The 20,599-nt window shown below is 42.9% G+C and overlaps 1 protein-coding gene across 1 annotated transcript; it reads left to right on the forward strand.

Moving 5' to 3' along the window:
* The first annotated feature begins 965 nt into the window (after positions 1–965).
* si:ch73-43g23.1 (mucin-12) lies at positions 966–11,680 on the forward strand. The gene is made up of 2 exons (XM_044041111.1): positions 966–2,450; positions 3,009–11,680. The coding sequence occupies exon 2, from the start codon at positions 3,088–3,090 to the stop codon at positions 11,152–11,154; it is 8,067 nt and encodes a 2,688-aa protein (XP_043897046.1). The 5' UTR covers positions 966–2,450; positions 3,009–3,087; the 3' UTR covers positions 11,155–11,680.
* Positions 11,681–20,599: the final 8,919 nt, after the last annotated feature.

Below are 20,599 nucleotides of genomic sequence, written 5' to 3' on the forward strand. Positions count from 1 at the left end.
TTACGTGATGTAACTTGTTTGTGTTGAAAATAGGAGCAGCGCACTGAAATAACAAACATCAGTGAAAATTGAAGGATTATAAATCATCACAGTTATCATTGTCATTTTGATATACTATATGCTACCAAAAACAATGCACACCAGCCAATGCTTCCAATGGTGTAACACCTTTGTTGTGAACAGTTGCATTTGAAATTGTTTGTACAAAATTAATGTTAATTTGTTGAATTTTGTATTAATAATCTTTTTTTTCTGCAAGGGCAGAGCCATACTGGACCTGTTAATCACACTGGAAATGCACGGGACAGGAGTTGACAAGGTAGCTAGTAATATTTCTATTTTGGTATTTGGACTCAAAGATTTGTAATAATAAGTTGATGTCTTGTCTGCTCATGCCCTGGCAAAACAGCCTGATTGATAGACAATATACTTTTAGAATTGTAGGTGCAGTCATCAATCTCTACACTGTGCTGTCACATATTTAGCTCTTGTACACAAATGAAGATGTGGTATGTACAGTGTAATGTTTGTCTTCTGTGTGCCCTTAAAATGTGCTATGCAAATATATTATTTGTGGTTAATGAAAGCAAAATGTATAACTTCAACTCATTCGCATCAGTTTAATAACTTTACTTCACATTTGTTTATTTTTATGTATAATGTGCCAGGAAATATTTCCTCAACATGTGTGCATGTTGCATCAGACTTCCTGCCATGCCTCTTGATGAAGAAGCTTGTACATGCAGCCTATTGTTTCTGCACATATTCATGTTACTTTTCATGACTAAGAGTGAGCTCTTTGGACTAAGCAGGCTGGTGTGACTAATCAGTGATGTAAACCAAAGCTCCCATTGCTGAGGTGCTAATCATTCTTTCCCTGTGAGTCCTGTTCTCATATGCCATGCTGCCACAACCACAGTTGTGTTACTAGTTACTAGTTAGTTACTAGTAACTGGTAGCTAGTAACTAGAACACACATATGCTTGCATGCCACCCTCTGCAACCTTTTGAAACATTCTTTTTCTCAGTTATACATGTTTACTCCCTATTTCTCAAGTACAAATCATAATAAAATAGTGTATGGCAGTGTGCTGTATGCACTATGTGCATTATGATCCATGTGTGTCATGACTTTAATAGCTCCGTATGCATTGAGCCATAGTTCACTAAACACACCAAGGTCAGAGACCCAAGTCCCATTCTGAATAGCTACACTATGTGCACTTCTGGCAATGAGACTTCAGACGGAAGAGTGGGCCAAATTTCGAATGCATGATGACATAAAATAGCCTCTTGACTTTATAGGATGGTGACAAACTAATGGAACATTTAGCCAAGGCTACAATCAAAGATTTTCCATTTGCACAGTGTGAAACACTTGTTGACTGACAGTAAATGGTAATCTCATGAGGTATTAGTTTAGGGACAGAGGCCCACATAAACTCACTGCCATCAAACATGCCCGGGCAGTCTCAATGAGGATCCAAGAGTTCTGCTATTGCAGCAACAGTGAAATGTATAGTAATGATGTGCCCTGGAATGTTTTGACAGTTTTGATTGTACACTTGTCATGTCATGCCAAGCCTCAATGTGAATGCTACAATTTTCCCTGGAAAATAAGATCTCTCGAAATAAAAGGAAAAACTATGTCTGGAAACATGAGAGCACTATAACAAGGTTAAGTGCTGCTACCCTAACGTATAGTGCACAGGGGTTCTGCATATGAGCTGTGTAGATTGGGTGGTCTATGTTAACCTTTGACTTGTTGTCCTGCAACCACACCATAGCCTTCATACACATACACACGATGCATAAACACATATATACTGTATATGCACTTATTCAGTGCCAAGTCAATGCTAAATATAAACTCTTGTAGTGATTAAGTGGACAATGTGTGTCCACACCAGTGTGCCCAGGCATACAGCTAAAGCTATCGTTATCTGGCCCTGATAGTATGGGTCTATATATAGAGGAACCCTGTGACTGAGCTGGCTTTAAGTGTCAAATTCCAGGCGCACTCATCTGTCCTGGCTGGATCAGCACCTGCTGCTAACTATAAACCCACCCCCGGCACTGCACCCCAGGCTGGCTCACACTAGACAGCCAATGCCCAACCAAAGCCCAGTCGGGAAAAGAAAAAAGAATCAGGTTAGACTCAGTAAGTTCTTACCCTGAGGCCAGCTTGGAAAGGAGGGGCAGTAATAGAGATGGAGCATTAGAGGATGTAACTGAGCGAGATGTGCCCGTGTGCTTTTTCTCTTCAAGCCTAATACATGGCAGTGTGGCACTGCCACACTGAGCTGTACAGAACTGCTCAGTTCTGGATACAGCATATGTGCAGAGATCCTGTATACTGGGAGTGTGCTGTTGATTTTGAGGGGCATTTCACTGGATGACAGACAGATATTGCAACACAGTGGAACTCAGTGCCTCATCATTGGCCAAAGGTACAGTACCAATCACTCTTTCTCTCTCTACTTGTACACTTCAGCAGCCATTATTTCTGTCTCTAGTCAGTGCTATACCAAAGAAGTTATAAAAAGCTTGAATAAAGGGTATGTACTGGACCGAGCTAATGCATATTTTATATATTCAAAGAAAGTCAGTGTATTTTAAAGTAATTTGAAGTTATGACAATGTTTTAGAGAGTATTAATTGTCATTATACAAAGACAATAAATTGCTATTATTCAACTAAATTATTTACTTAATTATTTAAAAAATTAAAGTGATTACTACTTAAAGAGAATGTTTATGTATTATGTTGAGTTTTTCCCAGATTGCCACTACTGTTTTTTTTTTAAGCCAGAGTGACAGTGTGTTATATTTATGTTCTAAACCCTCTTTGTTAGTGAAATATATTTTGACCAAGGGTTAAATATTTATTTGCTGCTTTCTACAAAACGTAAACTGTCTACATCGCTCCTTATCATTGATACATATATCAGACTTTTGTTGAAAATGAAAGAGCTACACATCCTCCAGGTGACCATATCTTATTTCCAGTCCAGGAACAGAGCCCGGAGCAGACGAGACGAGTGGACGGGACTGGCCACAGTGAGAATTTGGAGCTTGTGGAGTAGCGATGGACAGCTGGACTCTCCAGGGGGACAGTTACTCCTTCCTGCGCAGTGCGCCCCGCACCTTTTCCTTGTGCCATCGTGACGGAACCCCAAACCACGTTGAAATCTTTGACATCATCAACGTCCCTACGCAGCGCAGTGCTATCTCTGAGACAACTTGTCTGTGTGACATTTTTGGAGACGACTGTGAGTCACCGTCAGTCTCCAGCAGTCCTGCTGTTGGGTCCTTTGTCCCTTCACAGAGGGAGGTGGACGGGACGGCTGCTGCAGCTTCACTGGTGGATGATCTTAACGACTCCTCAGGGTCTTACCACACAGCACCAGGCTCTAGTGAAGGTGAGGAGGGGTTTGAAGATTCACAAGAAAGGCTTCATAGCCCCCTGTTGTTGAGCTCATCTTCAGAGAGGTGTCAGTCAGAAGGTGAGGGACTGAGCTCACAACATACAAACATTTTTGAGGAGACGAGCCCAGATTTAGAAGAAAAAATTAAATCACCACTCCCTACGCTTGTTGCAGCTTGCCCACCAAGTGAAGTCCTCAACATTGGTGAGAGGACCTCTTCTCCTGGACATAAAAGTCCATATACGACCAGCCCAGAGGAAAGAGTATCACCCTTATCATCTTCCTCAGTCAAAAAAAGACATTCATCATCATCATCATCATCATCACCTAATCCAAGACAAGCTCATTCAGAAGCTGAAATAGAAAGAATCACCCCTATTTTAATAGACAGATATAACAGCCATCACTCGTTAACTTCAAGCCCCGTTTCTGAGCCTAGGAACAGTGTCAGGTCCTCCTCCTCTGAATCACTGAACATACAATTTTCATCTGACTCACAATTAGCACAAAACCCACTAGAGCAAATTAACAGCTATTTTAACCAACACAGCAGTCCCTCCCCTGAGCCCACGTCTAAAGATTTATCTGTAGATTTGACAGAATCTTTACGATCCAGAGGAATTCTTTCATCTCCTTTACCTACAGAAGTTAGTACAGAGTTATCCCGTTCAAGAGAGACATTGGTGTCCCCTGATACTCAAGCATTATCTCCATTTTCTGAGCTAAGAGGGAGGGTGTCCCTACCTGATCTTTTCAGCAGAGGCTCCACACCTGATGAAGCTTCTCCTTGCTCTCGAGAGCTGATTTCGACACCTTCTTCTGGAAGAATAGATACCCCATCTACTCCTGATAGCAAAAACAGGAACTCAGTTGAAGCATCCAGTAGAGTTTCTACACCTGCCCCACGATACACACCTCCGTCACCAGTTATTTCAATACCCACCTCTCCTGGACTTGTTGAAATTAGTGTGTCACGTGAATTAGGACAAACAGCTTCATCACCTGGCTTGCTCAGTGTTGTCTCTCCAGCTGAGACAAGAACTCCTTCTATTAGCCCCTCACCTAAATTAAGACAAGAGGAATTCACACCTGTGGTCAGTTACAGTTTATCTCCATTACCTGACTTTTGGAGTAACTGCTCTCCCTTGGAGCAGAGACATACTGCTCCCTCACCTGAAATCAGGATTACAGCATCTTCACCTGAGCCCCACACTGATTCTCCCTCATCAAGAAGTCTCACTTCATCCCCTCATATCACAGGAATTTCTTATACAGTTGTTCAACCAGAGGACAGGGCCACTCCCACGTTTCCTGAACTCTCTCATCTCTCCACCCCTGAGCCTGATAGGACATTTGTGTCCCCTGAAGCAAGTAGCCCTACCCATAGCAGAGACAGTATTTGTAGCAGCATAGTAGAGTCCACTGGTACACCACCAGACTCTCCTCAAATATCTGGGTTCACAAGCTCTGACCTGCAGCCTGAAATATCTTTGTCAAATCAACCAAGGTACCTAACACCTTCACCTGAGCCAAAGCATCGGGCTCCCTCACCTGAGCCAAGATATCATACTCCTTCACCCATACAGCAACAAAGTCACCCTCCTCAGCAACTTACAAGTAGAGATCCAGCACCTGTTTACCCATCTCCTGAGGAGAATTTACTAGCAACTCTCTCAACAGACTACTGCTTGGAGCATACACCGCCTATTACTCCGAGTTCTACACCTGAGGTTAAGAAATATTCCTCTTCAGTACACAACAGGTCGCCCTCATTTAAGTTGGACAGGGGAAACCAGTCAGTTTTTGCTGGAATTAAAAGCGGTTCACCACTGGTTGCAGTTAGTTTACCCATTATAACTTCACCCTTTTCAGACACGGAAGAGAATTCACCTCAACAACAAAGCACAGAGAGACCTGTTTCTACAAAGACAAAGGAAGCAAACTTTCTGGATAGCTTGGGATCTGCCTCCTTCTCTGAGGAAACAAAGGCCTTTGACCGTACCCTTATTCAGAAAGAGGACAGTTATAATAACCCCCCTGTTCAAATAAAGTCTATTTCCCCTACTTTTATAGTCTCTCAGGAGAGGGGTTCAACTATTTCACCTGTCCACAGGGCTACACCTGACTCACTTTTGCAGAAACTGGAGAAAACACAGCCAGAGTTCACAACTTATTCGCAAAGTTCTGAAAGCAGTAGCTCATTAAAAAGTGTCTGTACACCTGAGCATTTAAGGCGACAACTGCCAACCCAAGTAAGACGTGAAAGCAAAGAGAAGTTCACACAGAACATGGCCCACGATGCAAACAGGAGGACCCCCTCACCACCACTCACCAGGTTTACACCTGTCCACATCATAGCACCTGAGAAACCATACCGGCACTGGCAGAACAGAGGCCACAGCCCATCTCAGCTTGTAGCATTCTCACCAAGGGGTAATTTAAATAAAGCACTGACAAACAGGGAAACCCCCAATGTTGCCCCCAGTGACAATAATAGCCAGGCCCACTGTGTCAGACTAGGAGGCCAACTAGCAATGGATAGGGAATTGCAGCTGGAGGAGGAGAGAGCAGTAGCTAGGGAGAGGCAAATCCATAGGGAGATGGAGAGAGAGAGAAAGAGGGAGGAGCGGGTTCCTAAAAAAGAGGAGGGGTGGCAGGGGGACGCCAGTTACAGAGGGGAACAGGTTGAGCTGTCATTCAATGCCAGGAATAGAAAAGGGCCTGAGAGTCACAGTGCAGCTCTCACAAGCAGAGAGACTCGTCAGGGACTGCCAAAAGTGCATTCCTATTCAGAAAGCTTGCTTGCCACCAGACAACTACAGCAACAACAGAGTCTTCTCAGGCTTGCTTCCCAACAAGACACCAGGGGTGGTGGTCCCAGCAGACGGCTTCAACATCCTGCACACCAGAAAAAAAACAGTGCTCTCGGACGTGCAGCTGCAAGCAGGCCGTGTCGGAGTTCTAGTTCCAGCATGGGAAGTGAGCTTGATGAGGCAGATGATGAGGTGAAATGGTTTACAGACTTGGCTTTCCACAGCCTGTCAAGCCCTGAGGTAGATTACCTTGATATGTACAGCTCAAGCCATCGTTCATCTACCAACATTTCTCAACCATCGACCCAGGAAAGCCCTGCTGGGGTCAATACCTCCTGGCAGGCCTACGCTGACTTCAGGGGTTCTGCTCCAAGGTTGGACAATGATGAATATCCCTTCCAGCAATTATCCACAAACTACTCAGATGGCCTAGATCCATCAAGGCGCCATGAGATGGGCAGCTTTGAGTGTGTTGATGTGGCCTTGGAGAGAGAAGACTCCAGGACAGTGAGAAGGGGAGTTCCAAAGAGACAGATCTTGCTGAAGAGAAAGAATAACGCTGAAGGGAAGCAGGATGAGAGTAGTGAAAATAGTAGTCCTGCAGTGATGCTGGAGAGTCCGTCACCAGAGACTCACACCAGAGAGACAGTGATGAGACAACAGAGTATACCGGCAACAACACAAGAATGCTATCCTTCTACATGCAGCCCTGAGCCTAATCAAAAAAATGAAAGAAAATTGAAACAGCAGAAATCTACATCCCTGGATGAAACGGGTTCTAAAACAAAAATGGCTACTTGTCTCATCAAGAGTGTGTTGTCCAAAAAGATTTTAAGTGTTGATAAAGAATCAGGGGAAGAGGCGGAAGAAGTGAACCCTGCTTTTGAGGAAACGAGTCTGCCAATAAAGAGTGCAGTGCCATCATTTAAAGTGTCCCCAAAACCTGACACACATAAATGTACTTCCACTCCTCAATCAGATTATGGTCTTTCATCTGAAAGTCTTCCTGGGAGAGTTGAAACAAGCAGAAAGGATGACACCAAATCACCAAAAAGCTTTGGACTGAGATTCAGTAACAGGCCAAGTTCATCCAGCAGCGGCAGAAGTGTCAGTTTTTCACAGAGCGATAGTGAAGAGGCTGATTCTCAAAGCAGGAAGGCAACTTCATTAAGATCTGAAATTAGATCAGAAATGAAAGTTCCATTTGATAGTAAACAGTTGAGAACTGGAGTGCGAAGGGCAGATGGCATTAAAATTTGGGATGAAACCGGTGACTCAGCAAATTCCACTGCTGGGACCATGGGAGCTCCTTCTGCCACTGGAGCCAGCAACAGTCCGGCCAGAATGATAAACAGAGACCAGGAATTTGAAAACACAGAGGACTTTAAGCAACTCCAACAGATTGACACTGGTGCCTACACATCCAAGCCACAAGAGATTAGGATCAAAGCTGTGGAGAAAAAGAAAGCTTCTTTAAATGTCTGTCTCACACCTGAAGCAGAAAACAAATCTGGGATTACTTCGCCAGATATGTTTTCAAGGGTAAATGAGGGAAAGATGGAGCACAATATGGAAGAGAAAACTGGGGGAGATGAAGGAAATGGCAATAATAAATTAAAAACACCCATTCACAAAGTTAGAGATGTAAGACATCTTGTAAAAAACAAATACAATCTGTCTTTCAAGGCACCCAATACAGTGATGCCATCAGATGTGAATGAGTTAATGATTGAAGATTTTAATGAGCAAATGAGTGATATAAACGAGGAAAGAAGGAAAGAGATCATATCTGGGAAGGAGCAAGAGGAAACCCACAAAATGAGGATTCAGGAGAGGAGGGAGGAAACTCAAGAGGAGAACAGAGTTGAAAGGGAGGAGGATCAAAAAGAGGAGGAAGACACAAAGCTGTTGACTTTACCGCCACCTTCCCAAAGTGAAGGAAAGCCCCTGTCTCGTCCACATCCAATGCAAATACAATGCAAAGCTGTTTGCTGGAAAGAGGACAAAGATAAAATGTCTCACTGTAAGAAAGAAAGCCAAGGGGAAAAACCACAGGTTTCTTCAGAGCTTGTCACAGAGGTAAGCAGAGAATCACAAAAGTCAGAGAACACAAACAAACAGAGTTGTACCACAGAGGATACAACACATGACAAACCATGTCAACATGATCCTAAAATGGCTGCAGACACTGAAGAGACTGTTACAGAAATGTATAAAATGACAGACAAAGAGAGCAAAGCTGTAGTTGTTACAACAGACAGAAATACCCCCATGTTCGCAAGCCTGCCCAGAGTGCCCAGTAAAGAAAGAGAGGTGTCCACTGCTGTCGTGTTGATAAGGGATGGATCCAACCAAGCCAAGACGGCTGCATCTCCATCCCATGAAGATATTCCCACTCCAGTCCAAATCCAGAGTGCTTCACTTTCACCAGGACTCACGACCAATAGCGATGTCCTTGGCAACACTGCCCACTCAGTTTCCATGTTTCTGAAAGAGAAAGGCTACCAAGCTGACATTGGAGCAGTGGTGGGTGATAGTCTGAATTCAGTGGAAGGTAAAGGGCCTTTTCATAAGCATATTAACTGCTTGGAGATCCCCCTTCAAACATCAATGCTTTCAGATGATGAGCAAAATGAGCCTCATAGAGAACAGACGTTCTCCTCGTCATCCACCATGTCACACTCATTGTCAGTGTCAGAAAACAAAGACATGCTTACAACAATGACAGAAGCTGGAGGAGTTAACAATAAACCTACAATAAAAGACACAGTGAAACAGAAAAGTACCCCTCCACTAAGGAATACACCGGAGCAAACACCACCTCTCACTAAACCTGGAGATTTTGAAGCAGTGAAAAGATTAGATCCCACATTTCCACCCAGGTCCCCAGCAGTGAGAAGATTCAGACAACAGCCAATTGAGGTTAAGTCATTATCAAAAGAAACACAGAAACAAGGTATACCTGCAAATTCCACAGTTAATAATATAACTCAAGCAATTGAAGTTAAATCGGTTGCTAAAAATTCTCAAAAGCCAGTTGTGCCCCCAAAGCCAAGCTGCAAATTTAAACCTGCAGATTCAGGAATAATGCCAAATGACGCTCAGAAGCCATCAACATCAACCGTAAAACCACAAGGTGAGGAGAGGTCCCAAACAATTGTGGTGTCCTCACCAACTGTTTATAGAAAGATCTCCAGTGAGTCCACAACAACTTCAAACTATTCAAGAAAACTAGCTGTGTCTGCAGTATCCAGCCTTAAACCACCCCCTAGCAAAACTACAATCTCCAATCTCTTAATTCAGCCAACAACACCATCAGAGCCAGAAACAATTAATAGCAGAGAACAACAACAACCAGCTGCCTCACCTCAAAGCTCCAGATACACACAGAGAACAACAACCTTAGCCCCAGCATCAACCACTTGTGCAGGTTTAATCTCAGCTTCAGGTTCAATTTCTGACCCAGTGGTGAGCCAAGTCACGGGACCTTCCACAGCTGGAGCCAACCAGGCTAGCCAGCCAGCTGTTACAGATACAAACAGCCAACCAATACATACCAGGATGGTATGCCCTCGTGAACAAGCTATGCTTGTAACTTCAAACAATACGAACCAACCTGCTGCTGTTCCCACAACACAAGTGCCATCATACACACACCAACCCTACCGCAGGTCACTGTCCAGTGAGCGCCCCCGAAGGACAGATGACCTGTGTTTTTATGCCTCAGATGACCCTCCAAGCTATGATGAAAGAGAGAGTTTCAGTCCTCTGGTACTACCAGATATAACCCCGAGGAAGCCAGTTCGCTATCAGCCCTCATCCCGTCCTCCTCCTTGCTCCTGCTCTGTTGGCTACCCTTCCCACCCTGGTCTCTCACCTTCTCACCATCACCGCAGCCCTCATAACCTTACTCCCCCTGCTCCTCCTCACTCTCCAGGGCAGGGAGTATCTTACCCAGTGGCTCAGCTCCCTTTACGCCCCCATCAGTGCAGACCTGACCCTCAGCCAATGAGCTACCAGCCCAGTTCTCCCAAATCAAGTCCTCTTGGTCCAAACCAGCCACTGGCCTTGTACCAACCTCTTCACCAGCCTTTTCACCAACCTCCTCCCTGCCCTCCCCACCCCTCACTGATGCAGGCTTGCACTGCTGATCGGCCAATGCAGCCACCCCAGCATATTGACCCTCGACGGCCCCCTGTCCACAGATCTCCTCAGCAGCAGCCACAGAACATGGCTGGGGCTCCTTACAGCGATCCTGGCCACGGCCACTCTCCTGGCCTTCCCCCCATGGATCCCCAGTACTTGTGTGGGCCTCAAAGCCTGGGGCCTTCTTATGGCTCTGAATATGGGGGTGACAGCTCCAGTTTGTACTCTGAGAGCAGCTATGGACAGACACCTCGCAGAGTGCTCCTAGATCCTGAGACTGGGAAGTATTTTTATATCGAGGTGCCTGTACAGCCTCTGAGGAAAATGTTGTTTGACCCTGAGACTGGCCAATATGTGGAAGTGCTCATCCCACAACAAGCTATGTCACATTCAGGCCTGTACCCTCCTTCAGCAGCTCCTTACCCACCTCTCCACAACCCCAACATGTATGCGCCTAGTGCCCAGTACATGCCCTATTCAGCTCCTCCTCCCCCAGCCCACAGCCAGACTCAGCCCCAGCCACCTCGCTATCCTGAGGCCTCTGCTGAAGCAACAATACACCCAAGTGGGTCTGGGGTCAGCTACAGAAATCAATCTGGTCAGGGGTCCAAGCTAGAGCCCCAGAACCGTCCACCATTGGACCAGAACTACCTGGAGAATATGTATTATGTCCCTACAGGGATGAATGCGAGCCCCAATCCCACCCCACCAGACTATTACCACAAACATCCCTCCAACCTTCCCCCAACAGGGGGGGAAAGGTCCTGAAATAGAGGATAGAGACCGCCTTCCTGGAGCCTGTTGGGTTTTAAATATACAGTATATAGAAGTGGGTGTCTAATGTTAGCCTGTACTGTTATTTGAGTTTTCACACTGCAACTAAAGACAGCAATTCTTTGGCTGTTTATTTGCTGCTGCTTGTTTTGTGCAAACCTGCTTTAATATAGAGAAGGGGGTTTTGAAAACACAAGAAAGAGTGTACCTTTTCCATGATGTGTTTATTTGTGAGATTATTACAGAATTTCAAAATTATCCATAAAGGTTTTTCGTCATTTTTTGATGCAGGGCAAGAACATCATACTGTAATGTCAACATTAATGTGCATACACTATACATCGATAGGTTTACTGATTTGTGTACTTAATGACAACCATCTAAAAAAAAACTTGAAAATACTGTTTTAAAAGAACCTCATATTTATTTTGTTATTGTTTTTCTCGAATAATTGATGAGTGAGTTTTTTTGCAAATAATATATGCAACAATGCCAATAAAATGTGTCACATATTACTGTATATCCACTGCTCCTTATTCATTCCTTAATCTAGTTTCTTCCTGTAGCACCATTTATGAATTAAATCAGTAGCTTGTTTTGAAAATGCGTTAATTTAATATGTACATTGTGTAAATGGAAATAGTGACATGCACCATTACACTAAATATATAAATAACAATGTTAATAATATAGATGAATCCATCAAACATGCTCACTTGCAACTGACCATCATTAAAATTTATGAAACATTACTTATCACTACTTGACCATATGTTGTGCCGTTGCTTCTTTGAAACCATTACCTTATATATATATATTGTTTTATCTCAGCTCTTACCTTTAGAGAGCACTGAAATCCCTAATAATGTGCAACATAAATTAAGTCTAATTCATGGTAGTCAGGCTACCTAAAGATCGATGGTAAGTTGTCCCATAATTACTAAACTTCATTTATTCATAAACAAAACAAAAAATCATTCCTGTGCTAGGACTTCTGTAAGACAACATTAATAATCATGTATTGGAGAGTGTGAAACCACTATGCACCACCACTGGAGGGTGCCACAGACCACTACAGCAGCAGGTGAACATGTCCCATTCTCAGGGCCTCCACTTACCCTCTTGTGTAAAGACCTAGTGAAGCACAAGTTGGTGTTTCCCTAATCAGAACGTGAACCCATAAATAGAAACCAGAGCCTCATTATTTTAGACCCGAGGAACAAAGATGGCTTTCCTTTTCTTTGATGTGGATAGCAGTAAAATTAATGAGAGGTCTGGCCAGTAGCGATGAGGGCGGCCTTTTGTGCGTGTGTGTGTCTCACACGACACCTCAAACAATACACTGTTTCATCTGTAACAAGGAAGCCTTACAGGAGCATGTTCATTCACATCTGGAGGGATTATCATACTGCAGCACCTGGCAACATGTGTTTTCTTCTTCTATGTAGGTCACTTTCACCACTATAAAACTATACTATCAATGTGTTCTAAAACAAACATCCACAACTTTTTATTGACAGTTCATGTCTATTGATACAACAAGTGACATGTTGTTCCACTAATTTCACTCATTAAATAATGAGACTGACCTAAACAATGTAAATCACTAAGGACACTGAGCTATCGTGTAATCATGGAAAGTCATACAACAGAGAGGAAAGGTGTCTACGGAGTTTATCAGTAAGAAAGGCAGTTATTGCACAGCAACAGCATAACAAACATGACATGCCTCATTATTTTCAAAATGACACAGTGTTTTGGTTTCGCATGAAATAAATTGCCGCTTTAGATCTTCCTCTTTTAAACGGTCAGTGGAAGCTATTTAAGTTTATTGCAGTGTTCCTGTGTCACTGCCTGGGTAAGAATTCGAGACGCACCTTAGATACACACAGTAATCTGTATAAACTTCCTGATACGCCTACTGCCAAATCACTTCCAGACAAACACACAAAAAACACACCTTGGTCCTGTTCCAAGAGGCCACTTCACTGAGTTACCATTCTTACTAAAACCCAATTCTCAAATATGCCATTAAAATAAATAAAATAAATAAATAAAAAAGACACATCACTCAGCTATGTGAAAAAGATGTTAACCTCATGTGGCTTTATTGTTCATTAAATGTCAAAAAAGACCATAAAGAATATTCAAGTTGGTGATAAAAGCATTGCTCTCTGCAACATACACTTAAACAACATTTAGCAACATACTGGATTTGATAATGCACCTTTATTTAATAATCATAATTTAAGTAATCCACATTTTCCATAACCATCCTCCCCACTGTGTGTGACTAAAGTGAATTCCAATCATATGTACACACGGAACAGACCCCATGACATGATTAGGGGGAATCTTGGCTGTTATTGTTATGGTTCTTTGACCACTTTTTAAAACCACACACATGCATACAATGTAGGAGTCCAATCATCCCTGCCGCACCCAGGAGTGAGTGGGTGAGTTTGACTCCTGGGCCACATTTGATGTGGACCCACTGCAGAGCTGATTGTTCAGTGGAAAAGTTCTCTCTACATTGTCTTTCTGGTATCAGGAATGTGGAGAAAAGTGGGTAGCATGGACCAGGCGACATATTTTCCAGTGAGGGGCCTCCACCTGTGATTAGATGTCGGTTTACAAATGTTAAATTCTAAAAAAAAAAAGTGACCGAATTGGCAACTCAGAGATGTTCCAGTCAGTCTGTCCATGACTTGGTGACTTTGTGTCTTGTATCGATTAACAGGAACATCATGAGCTGTTTGTGTGGTCCCTGTCAGACGCTGATATCAGTAACATCTGGCTGGCTGGAAAGCTTTATTCAGGATGTATTGTCTCGAGAAAGAGGAATGTTAGGCAAGAAAGCTCACAAAATGTCCACATATAATTCTTTTTTAAACCAGGTAAAAGCCTCATTGAGATAAAAAAGAGAGTGACCTGGCCAAGAATGCAGCATAATAAATCATACTCAACAAATAAGTAAAACTTCCATCCATCCATTCGCTTTATCCTCCACACGAGGTTCGTGGGGGCTAACATACTGTAGGACATCTCAGCTAACATACTGTAGGATGAAAGGCTTAGTAAAATTTGTTTGACAAAATTACAATTTGATATTTTATGAATATAAATTTGAGACAGATACTTCATGGGTGCAGAAGAAAATGTTCTGCCACAGAAGTATTTATTCTGTCTGACTTTTCTTCAAGTTAGTTTCTTGTTAAATAGTGGATATTTTTCTGACAGTTTTCTAAGTGAAACAATCTAAAATGGAACAAAACTGCTCTCAGGTGTTAATGCTCTCAATCAATCAAACCCTGTGGCACACTGTTTATAAAAGGATATATATGAGTATATAAGTACAGAGACAAACTTCAGATCAATATTCCCCATATTATAGATGTTTCTAACATACATGCATTCAATTGTTTTATTGCCAAGGAACATCACAATTTCTCTTTGCTTCAAATTGCAATTTTGATTTGAAAACAATATATTTTATCCATAGTTGAGGGGGGTTGACTCTCAGGTTTGATACCATATCCATTTTATGTACAGTGGGTGCCATAGACACTACCTGACATAAATGCTAAAGAAGCCAAGATGCACCAAAACTACGATTCACTCTTCATGTTCCACGTTCCTTTCCCTTGTGTGATGTCTACCTGCATCACCACCAGCTCACTCAATCAGTGCTATATTGGGAAACGTTTATTGCTGACGCTGCCATGTCAACAAAGACAAACTCTACTTTTATTGGTTATGACGGCCTATGAAAAGATCTGACAGAAGAAATTTCCTCCACCTTCAAAGAAATAGTGCAGAAACCCTACTTTATCTCAAGTGCTGCCTTACCTGTGAGTACATGCCCATAGATGGCTTTCCTCCAGGAGGAAGTGGGTGTGGTGCTTGTTTGCTCATGTGAGTATTTGCTGATTAAGACAGCTGGTGAGTGACGCAACAAGACGGGATAAGATAAGGGAATTTCATGGCACTTCATGTGTCCCTACACATGAAATGCCATCTCAACGCGTGCCCTCCAGCAGTCACCCCCGATGCCTCGCAACCAGGGCATAATAATGACTCTGTGTTGCAATGCAAGTCCTCCACAGGCCTCACCCTATCCACCAGGTGGTGTACCTACCTGTGTGACAGTGTTTGATATCCACGTCACTTCCTGTGATTGCATCAATCTCAATAAGAATTATCTAGCAATGATCAGGGTTTGTTTGAGCGACGATAATGTCCATCCATCTTCTACCGCTTTATCCTCCACATGAGGGTCATGGGGGGTACTGTGCCAATCTCAGCTGACAGAGGGCGATAGGCGGGATACACCCTGGACAGGTCGCCAGCCCATCTAATTATTGATTTTGTCCAAGTGCTTCATTTCACAGAAATCTCAGAATACCTTTACATGTACTGTTAGTGCTACATTATTTAGAGCTAAAAAAAAAAAGAGTTCCGATGAGCGATGTTTTCATTTATAGTGGAAATCGTTAGTCTAGACTAGTCTCGTCTCTTTAGTGGACTCAGGACCCCTCATGTCTAGGAAGGAAATTGTTACTTAAAGTATGAGTCGATCCTCGTCTCGGAGACTGAGGCGCACATGCACACACAAACGCACTGGCATTATCCAGTGTTGAGGATGAAGTAGCCAAGGAATGATGTCATGGCCTGATCACGTTACCCGTCCTCCTCCTTCTCCTCCTCCTCCATGAATTGCAGATCAATGAGGAATGGAGAGAATGAGGAGAGAGACAGAGACTGAGTGCATGTGTGTAAGTGGCTGCTGGAAAAAAATGACAGAGAGTTAAGAGAGAGAGATTATTGACATGAACAAGCTCTTTGCTGCCTCCATCCCAAATCACTCAGAGCTGATGAAATGTCTAAACTTTTACTGCTTTTGTACTTGAAGCTTCTTGAGTTGGACAGTGATGTCAACTCAGCTCTGGCAGATTGAAGAATGTAGGCTATTCCCCCGGGATTTGGCCTTTGGTGTACGGGTCACTGGATTCCTCTAGTGTGAGGTAAAAGTAGTGAGTCATGCAGGGTGGCCCCCACAGACTGTCCGCTTTTAATATTACAACTCTTAGACATGAGAGCCAAGGCCATTAACATTAGCACATCTGTCTTTCTGATTTTCTAAGGAAATATTTTCCCTCCACTCACTTAAGAATCTCTGTCATGTCTTGAGTGTGTGGAATCTCAAACATAGTCCAGACAATCCCCAGCACACTGGAGAGGACTTTAGATCCTAAAACACAACAATAAAAAGGCAACTATGTAGTTCAGCCGCAGGGCAAAACCAGGGCCACACGTGCAGGCCGCAGGAATAATTATATGCTTGCACTTTGTACTGTTCACTAAGTTATTAGTGTTATTGCATTATTAAGTGGGCCAAAGGTCTTTCAGTTCCTTTCACAAACAGGACACAAAATGTTTTGCTCGTAACTACATTCAAAACTCCCTCTAAGTCAAAAAACATTCAGTATTTAAACCTTCTTTCTTTATCATCTTATTAAGAGTGTTGAGATGCTCCTGTTTAACGATGTTGTGGCTACACAACAGGGCTTACAATTAGATCTGGCTCGTTAGTTGCTGTATGTTCTACTACGTTTACCAGGTAATCGCTAAATAAGTCTTTCATTTGGTGCTGAGCGGGCATGTATTACAAATATAGTAAATAAAGCTATAGTGATAGTAATGAAAATTCTATTTTTGGTATACATGTGATACATTATTATTACCTTTACATCCCTTAACATCAGTGTCATACCAACACAATTATCTACATTCCATTTTAAAGCCACTGCTCCACCTAAATTACAGGAGTCCTTAATATAAGATCTAATAAGTGGTGTGGTCTTGGTGGTCACATTAACCATCGCGTGAACAAGACAAGACAAGCTGGAAGAGACACAAACAAACAATACGTGTAGGAAATTTTCCTTAATAGTTTTGTTGACTGGGTAATTTGTCATGCAGCTCTTTGCCGCTGGACTGTTTGTGCCAAGTGTCAGATAGGTGTTACTGTACAGTATGTAATATTTTCCAAGTGTTTCTTACATCCCCAAGGCAGCTGGGTGAGTTTGTTTTTCAGGCTGCCTGCCCAGCATTAAGGAAACAATAAGACAATATTAATAAGAAACCACCCATGATATTTCCCCCCAAAATAGTAGAAGGCAGAACTCAAAACATCTCACATGTGGGTTTGAAGTCAGACTTTGTTTTTGGGTTGATAGGTGGAGGTCCAATGTGAAAGATAAGATTAATGGGCATACCTTCCCTTCAAAGACTTAGCAATATTTTTTACATGACATACAAGATACTGTATTCTGTATCAACCAAGAAAAATAAGCACCATCCAGAGTCAGAAAGGTATATTTTGGAAAATGGTCTGAACTGGGTGTAGGAAATTTATCCCAGCAGCAAAAAACAAAACAAAGAGTGACTAATAAAACAATTATGATTGGCTGAATTCCTCCTTGAGACATTCACTGGCACGGTGAAACAGAATAAAGCCCTCTGCAGCCTATTTATGTATGAGAGTCTGGAACATAGTACAAGTGTGATTGTTTTGAACATTGATCATGTTTGTTTTTAAGTTCAGAGTACCAGTCTGCAACATTAGGTGGCAGTATTGTGCATTTTGAACACTTTGAGGATACTCTATCAGGGTTGTTTTTTTCTTGACCACGTGACATTGTACTTAAATCATGCATGCACATAGGAAAGCACAGGCATGCATTGGACACTGTGTTATACTGAACACAATCCTCCTGCCAGCTTTAACTGTGCTGGCAGTTGGCAGTGTTTACATACAAATAAATGCTCATAAATCCCACTGGGCTTCTTCAAAAGGCTAAAGCTCCAGTGTGCCGCGCTCAAAGCTGAGATAGTAGTACTGTGGAGCCATTGACGGCATCCAAATGAGGTCAGTGTGTGTGTGTTCAAGAAAATCAAATAAGAATTCAGCAAAAGGCTTGTTCTCGTGCATCTGTCCTGATAGGTGAGAAGTCAAAACAGTAGCAAAGGGAGCAAAACAGGAGATGTTTGGATGATTGTTGGGCTTCAAGTCAGCAGGGTGGACGCAGGCAGAGAAGGCCTTCTTTTGTTGTGAGGAGAACAGAAACTCTCATGCAGCCAGATTCCATCCTACTAGTGCGGTCATGGTGGCAACGCTCTGATAAGCATCTTCTGAACCAATCTCAAAGAGTCTGTTGTTTTTTTTCTGTTAGATCAAAATTATTTCCCCCTTTTTGAATACCTCTCTGGCTTATTATATAACAGCTCACACACGTGATGGTTGCACAACGTCCCAGGCTTTGTGAATGTTTACATTGATGGCTGTCTAATCTGATAAAAGCATCTGCGTTGACATGTCATCTGTGGAAAATGCCTTTGTCTTCCTGCGACTGCCTACTGCAGAGAGCAGGTGTGGTTGTTTAAGACCATGTATTACAGTCTCACCTGAATGAACTCTTGAGTGCCACTCGAACATCATAGCCGCCTCTCTACTTGCGTCACTTGCTGTGGTCAGCGTTGGCCAGCTGTCTCCGTTTCTCCACCCACAGCATCCATTCCACAGTATCAGTGCATGTGAAACAAAATCAGAGTTTGGATGGAAACCATGGCAATGACTTGTTACCACAGCAGTGACTCGCCGCCACAGCCGCCACAGAACTGGGCAAAGTTTCTGTAGACAGTGGCAGAACCACAGAGTTTTCCTCCACTGCTCTCTAAAAACGGTATCACTCTATAGTTTCGAAACTTGTTTGCAAACCTTAGAACATGCTCAATTATAAACATTTTCTCTGTTAGACTTGTGCTACGGCCTGTCTAAACAACAGTCCTGAATTGAATCTGGAAGTATTTATTTTGGATATATATTTAGCTTATGACCACCAAGCTGGATCATGCCAACCATGCTAACTAGCCGGGGCAGGGCTATATTTACATAGGGCTGGGCATCCATCAACACAGCGCAAAATCACAGACAGCAAGGAAGAGAAAGTGTGGCCCATCAGTCACCACAGTGTAATCTCAGGACTCGCCTATTTAAAACCCCTCACAGTTTGACAACAACAGAGCCATAGGTCACGCTGTACAGCAGGACCTACAGCACTGCATCTTTACCACCTAACGTGCAGATGTGCACACCTGTACTTATGCTCATACTGCATGTCTTTATGCAATAACAAGTGCATGGATCACCAGCGACAGGAGAGAAAAAAAAAAGGATGAAGGCGTTAGTCACACCCGGGCTTTCTGGCACAGAACACCTGAATGCCACCACTCAGACACACAGACAAAATAACACATCAACTGTCAAACACAAACAGGATCGACTGTCTGATGCTGCAAATAGACGGCCAGACAGATAAGCAGGCACACAGCCTGCAATGACGGATAGCTTTAGAGCAGACAGACAGATGGACAAGGTCAGAGACTGGCTGACAGACAGACATGCTGTGTCACCGCAGATCAGACAGACCGGTGCTGAGGCTGACTCCCCTGCTTCATGTTGTTGGGTTTAACCTGCACAATAGCACAGGTGTAGTCACGCTGTGCGTGGAGAATATCCATGCATGCGTGACTGCGTGATGCTAATGACGACCGTGCAGTAAATCTCCTCCTGCAGAAATATTTTGTTACTTTATAAATTGATCAGATTTTGCACCGTACGGGCATTAACACTTGGTAGCACAAAAGTGATAATGAATAAAATCACTGGACTAGAGAGAGGAGGAAAAATATTATCACAATGAAAAGAAATTTTAATATTTGTGTGCTTTTATATTTGTTACTTTGTGGCTTTTTCTTCAGTTGCTTGACAAAAACTGACTGTTCTTGCATGGTCTTTGTCAAAGTCCATTTGGGGGAGTTGCCCAGTGTAACCACAGTCTTCTGCTGCTGACCAGTGAATAGTTCCAGAGGGACATTCAGGGCTTAGGATTCTTGCTTATACCAACAATGACCATTGTTGAAGTGGATGACAGTGACTGTCATCCATCCCACGCAGATTTTCCCAGGCTCTTTGGAGAAAAATCACATCCAATGCAGACATGTTTCCTTCACGCTCAGCGCCCGTTCAGATGCATCTTCTGTTGTGAGACCTGACCTGTATGTGGACTTGCTAGGGCTGCACATTAGGTCACACTAGGAGTGCTTTACCAATGAGTGATATATATATAAATAAGCTGTTTTATACATTTGTGCTGACCAACTTTAGCTTTGTACTGCTAGAGATTGTACAGAGACTTTAAAAATCATAAAATCTGTGTTTATTTGTGAAGATTTTGCTGAACAAAATGTGTAAATACCATAAACATTTATCTACAATAGTTTTGTTTTCTGAAAACTGCTTTTTGTTGTTGGTACCGGGGTGATGCTGTATAAATGCAGCACTTTATGTGCTGCAGTCTGCAATCTGATGAGTTGG

Source organism: Solea senegalensis, linkage group LG12 (assembly GCF_019176455.1).
Source record: "Solea senegalensis isolate Sse05_10M linkage group LG12, IFAPA_SoseM_1, whole genome shotgun sequence".
Classification (NCBI taxonomy): Eukaryota; Metazoa; Chordata; class Actinopteri; order Pleuronectiformes; family Soleidae; genus Solea; species Solea senegalensis.

What these genes read in the sequence shown, in the direction of transcription:
- si:ch73-43g23.1 (XM_044041111.1), top strand. Translation starts at nt 3,088, where the DNA reads ATGGACAGCTGGACTCTCCAGGGGGACAGTTACTCCTTCCTGCGCAGT.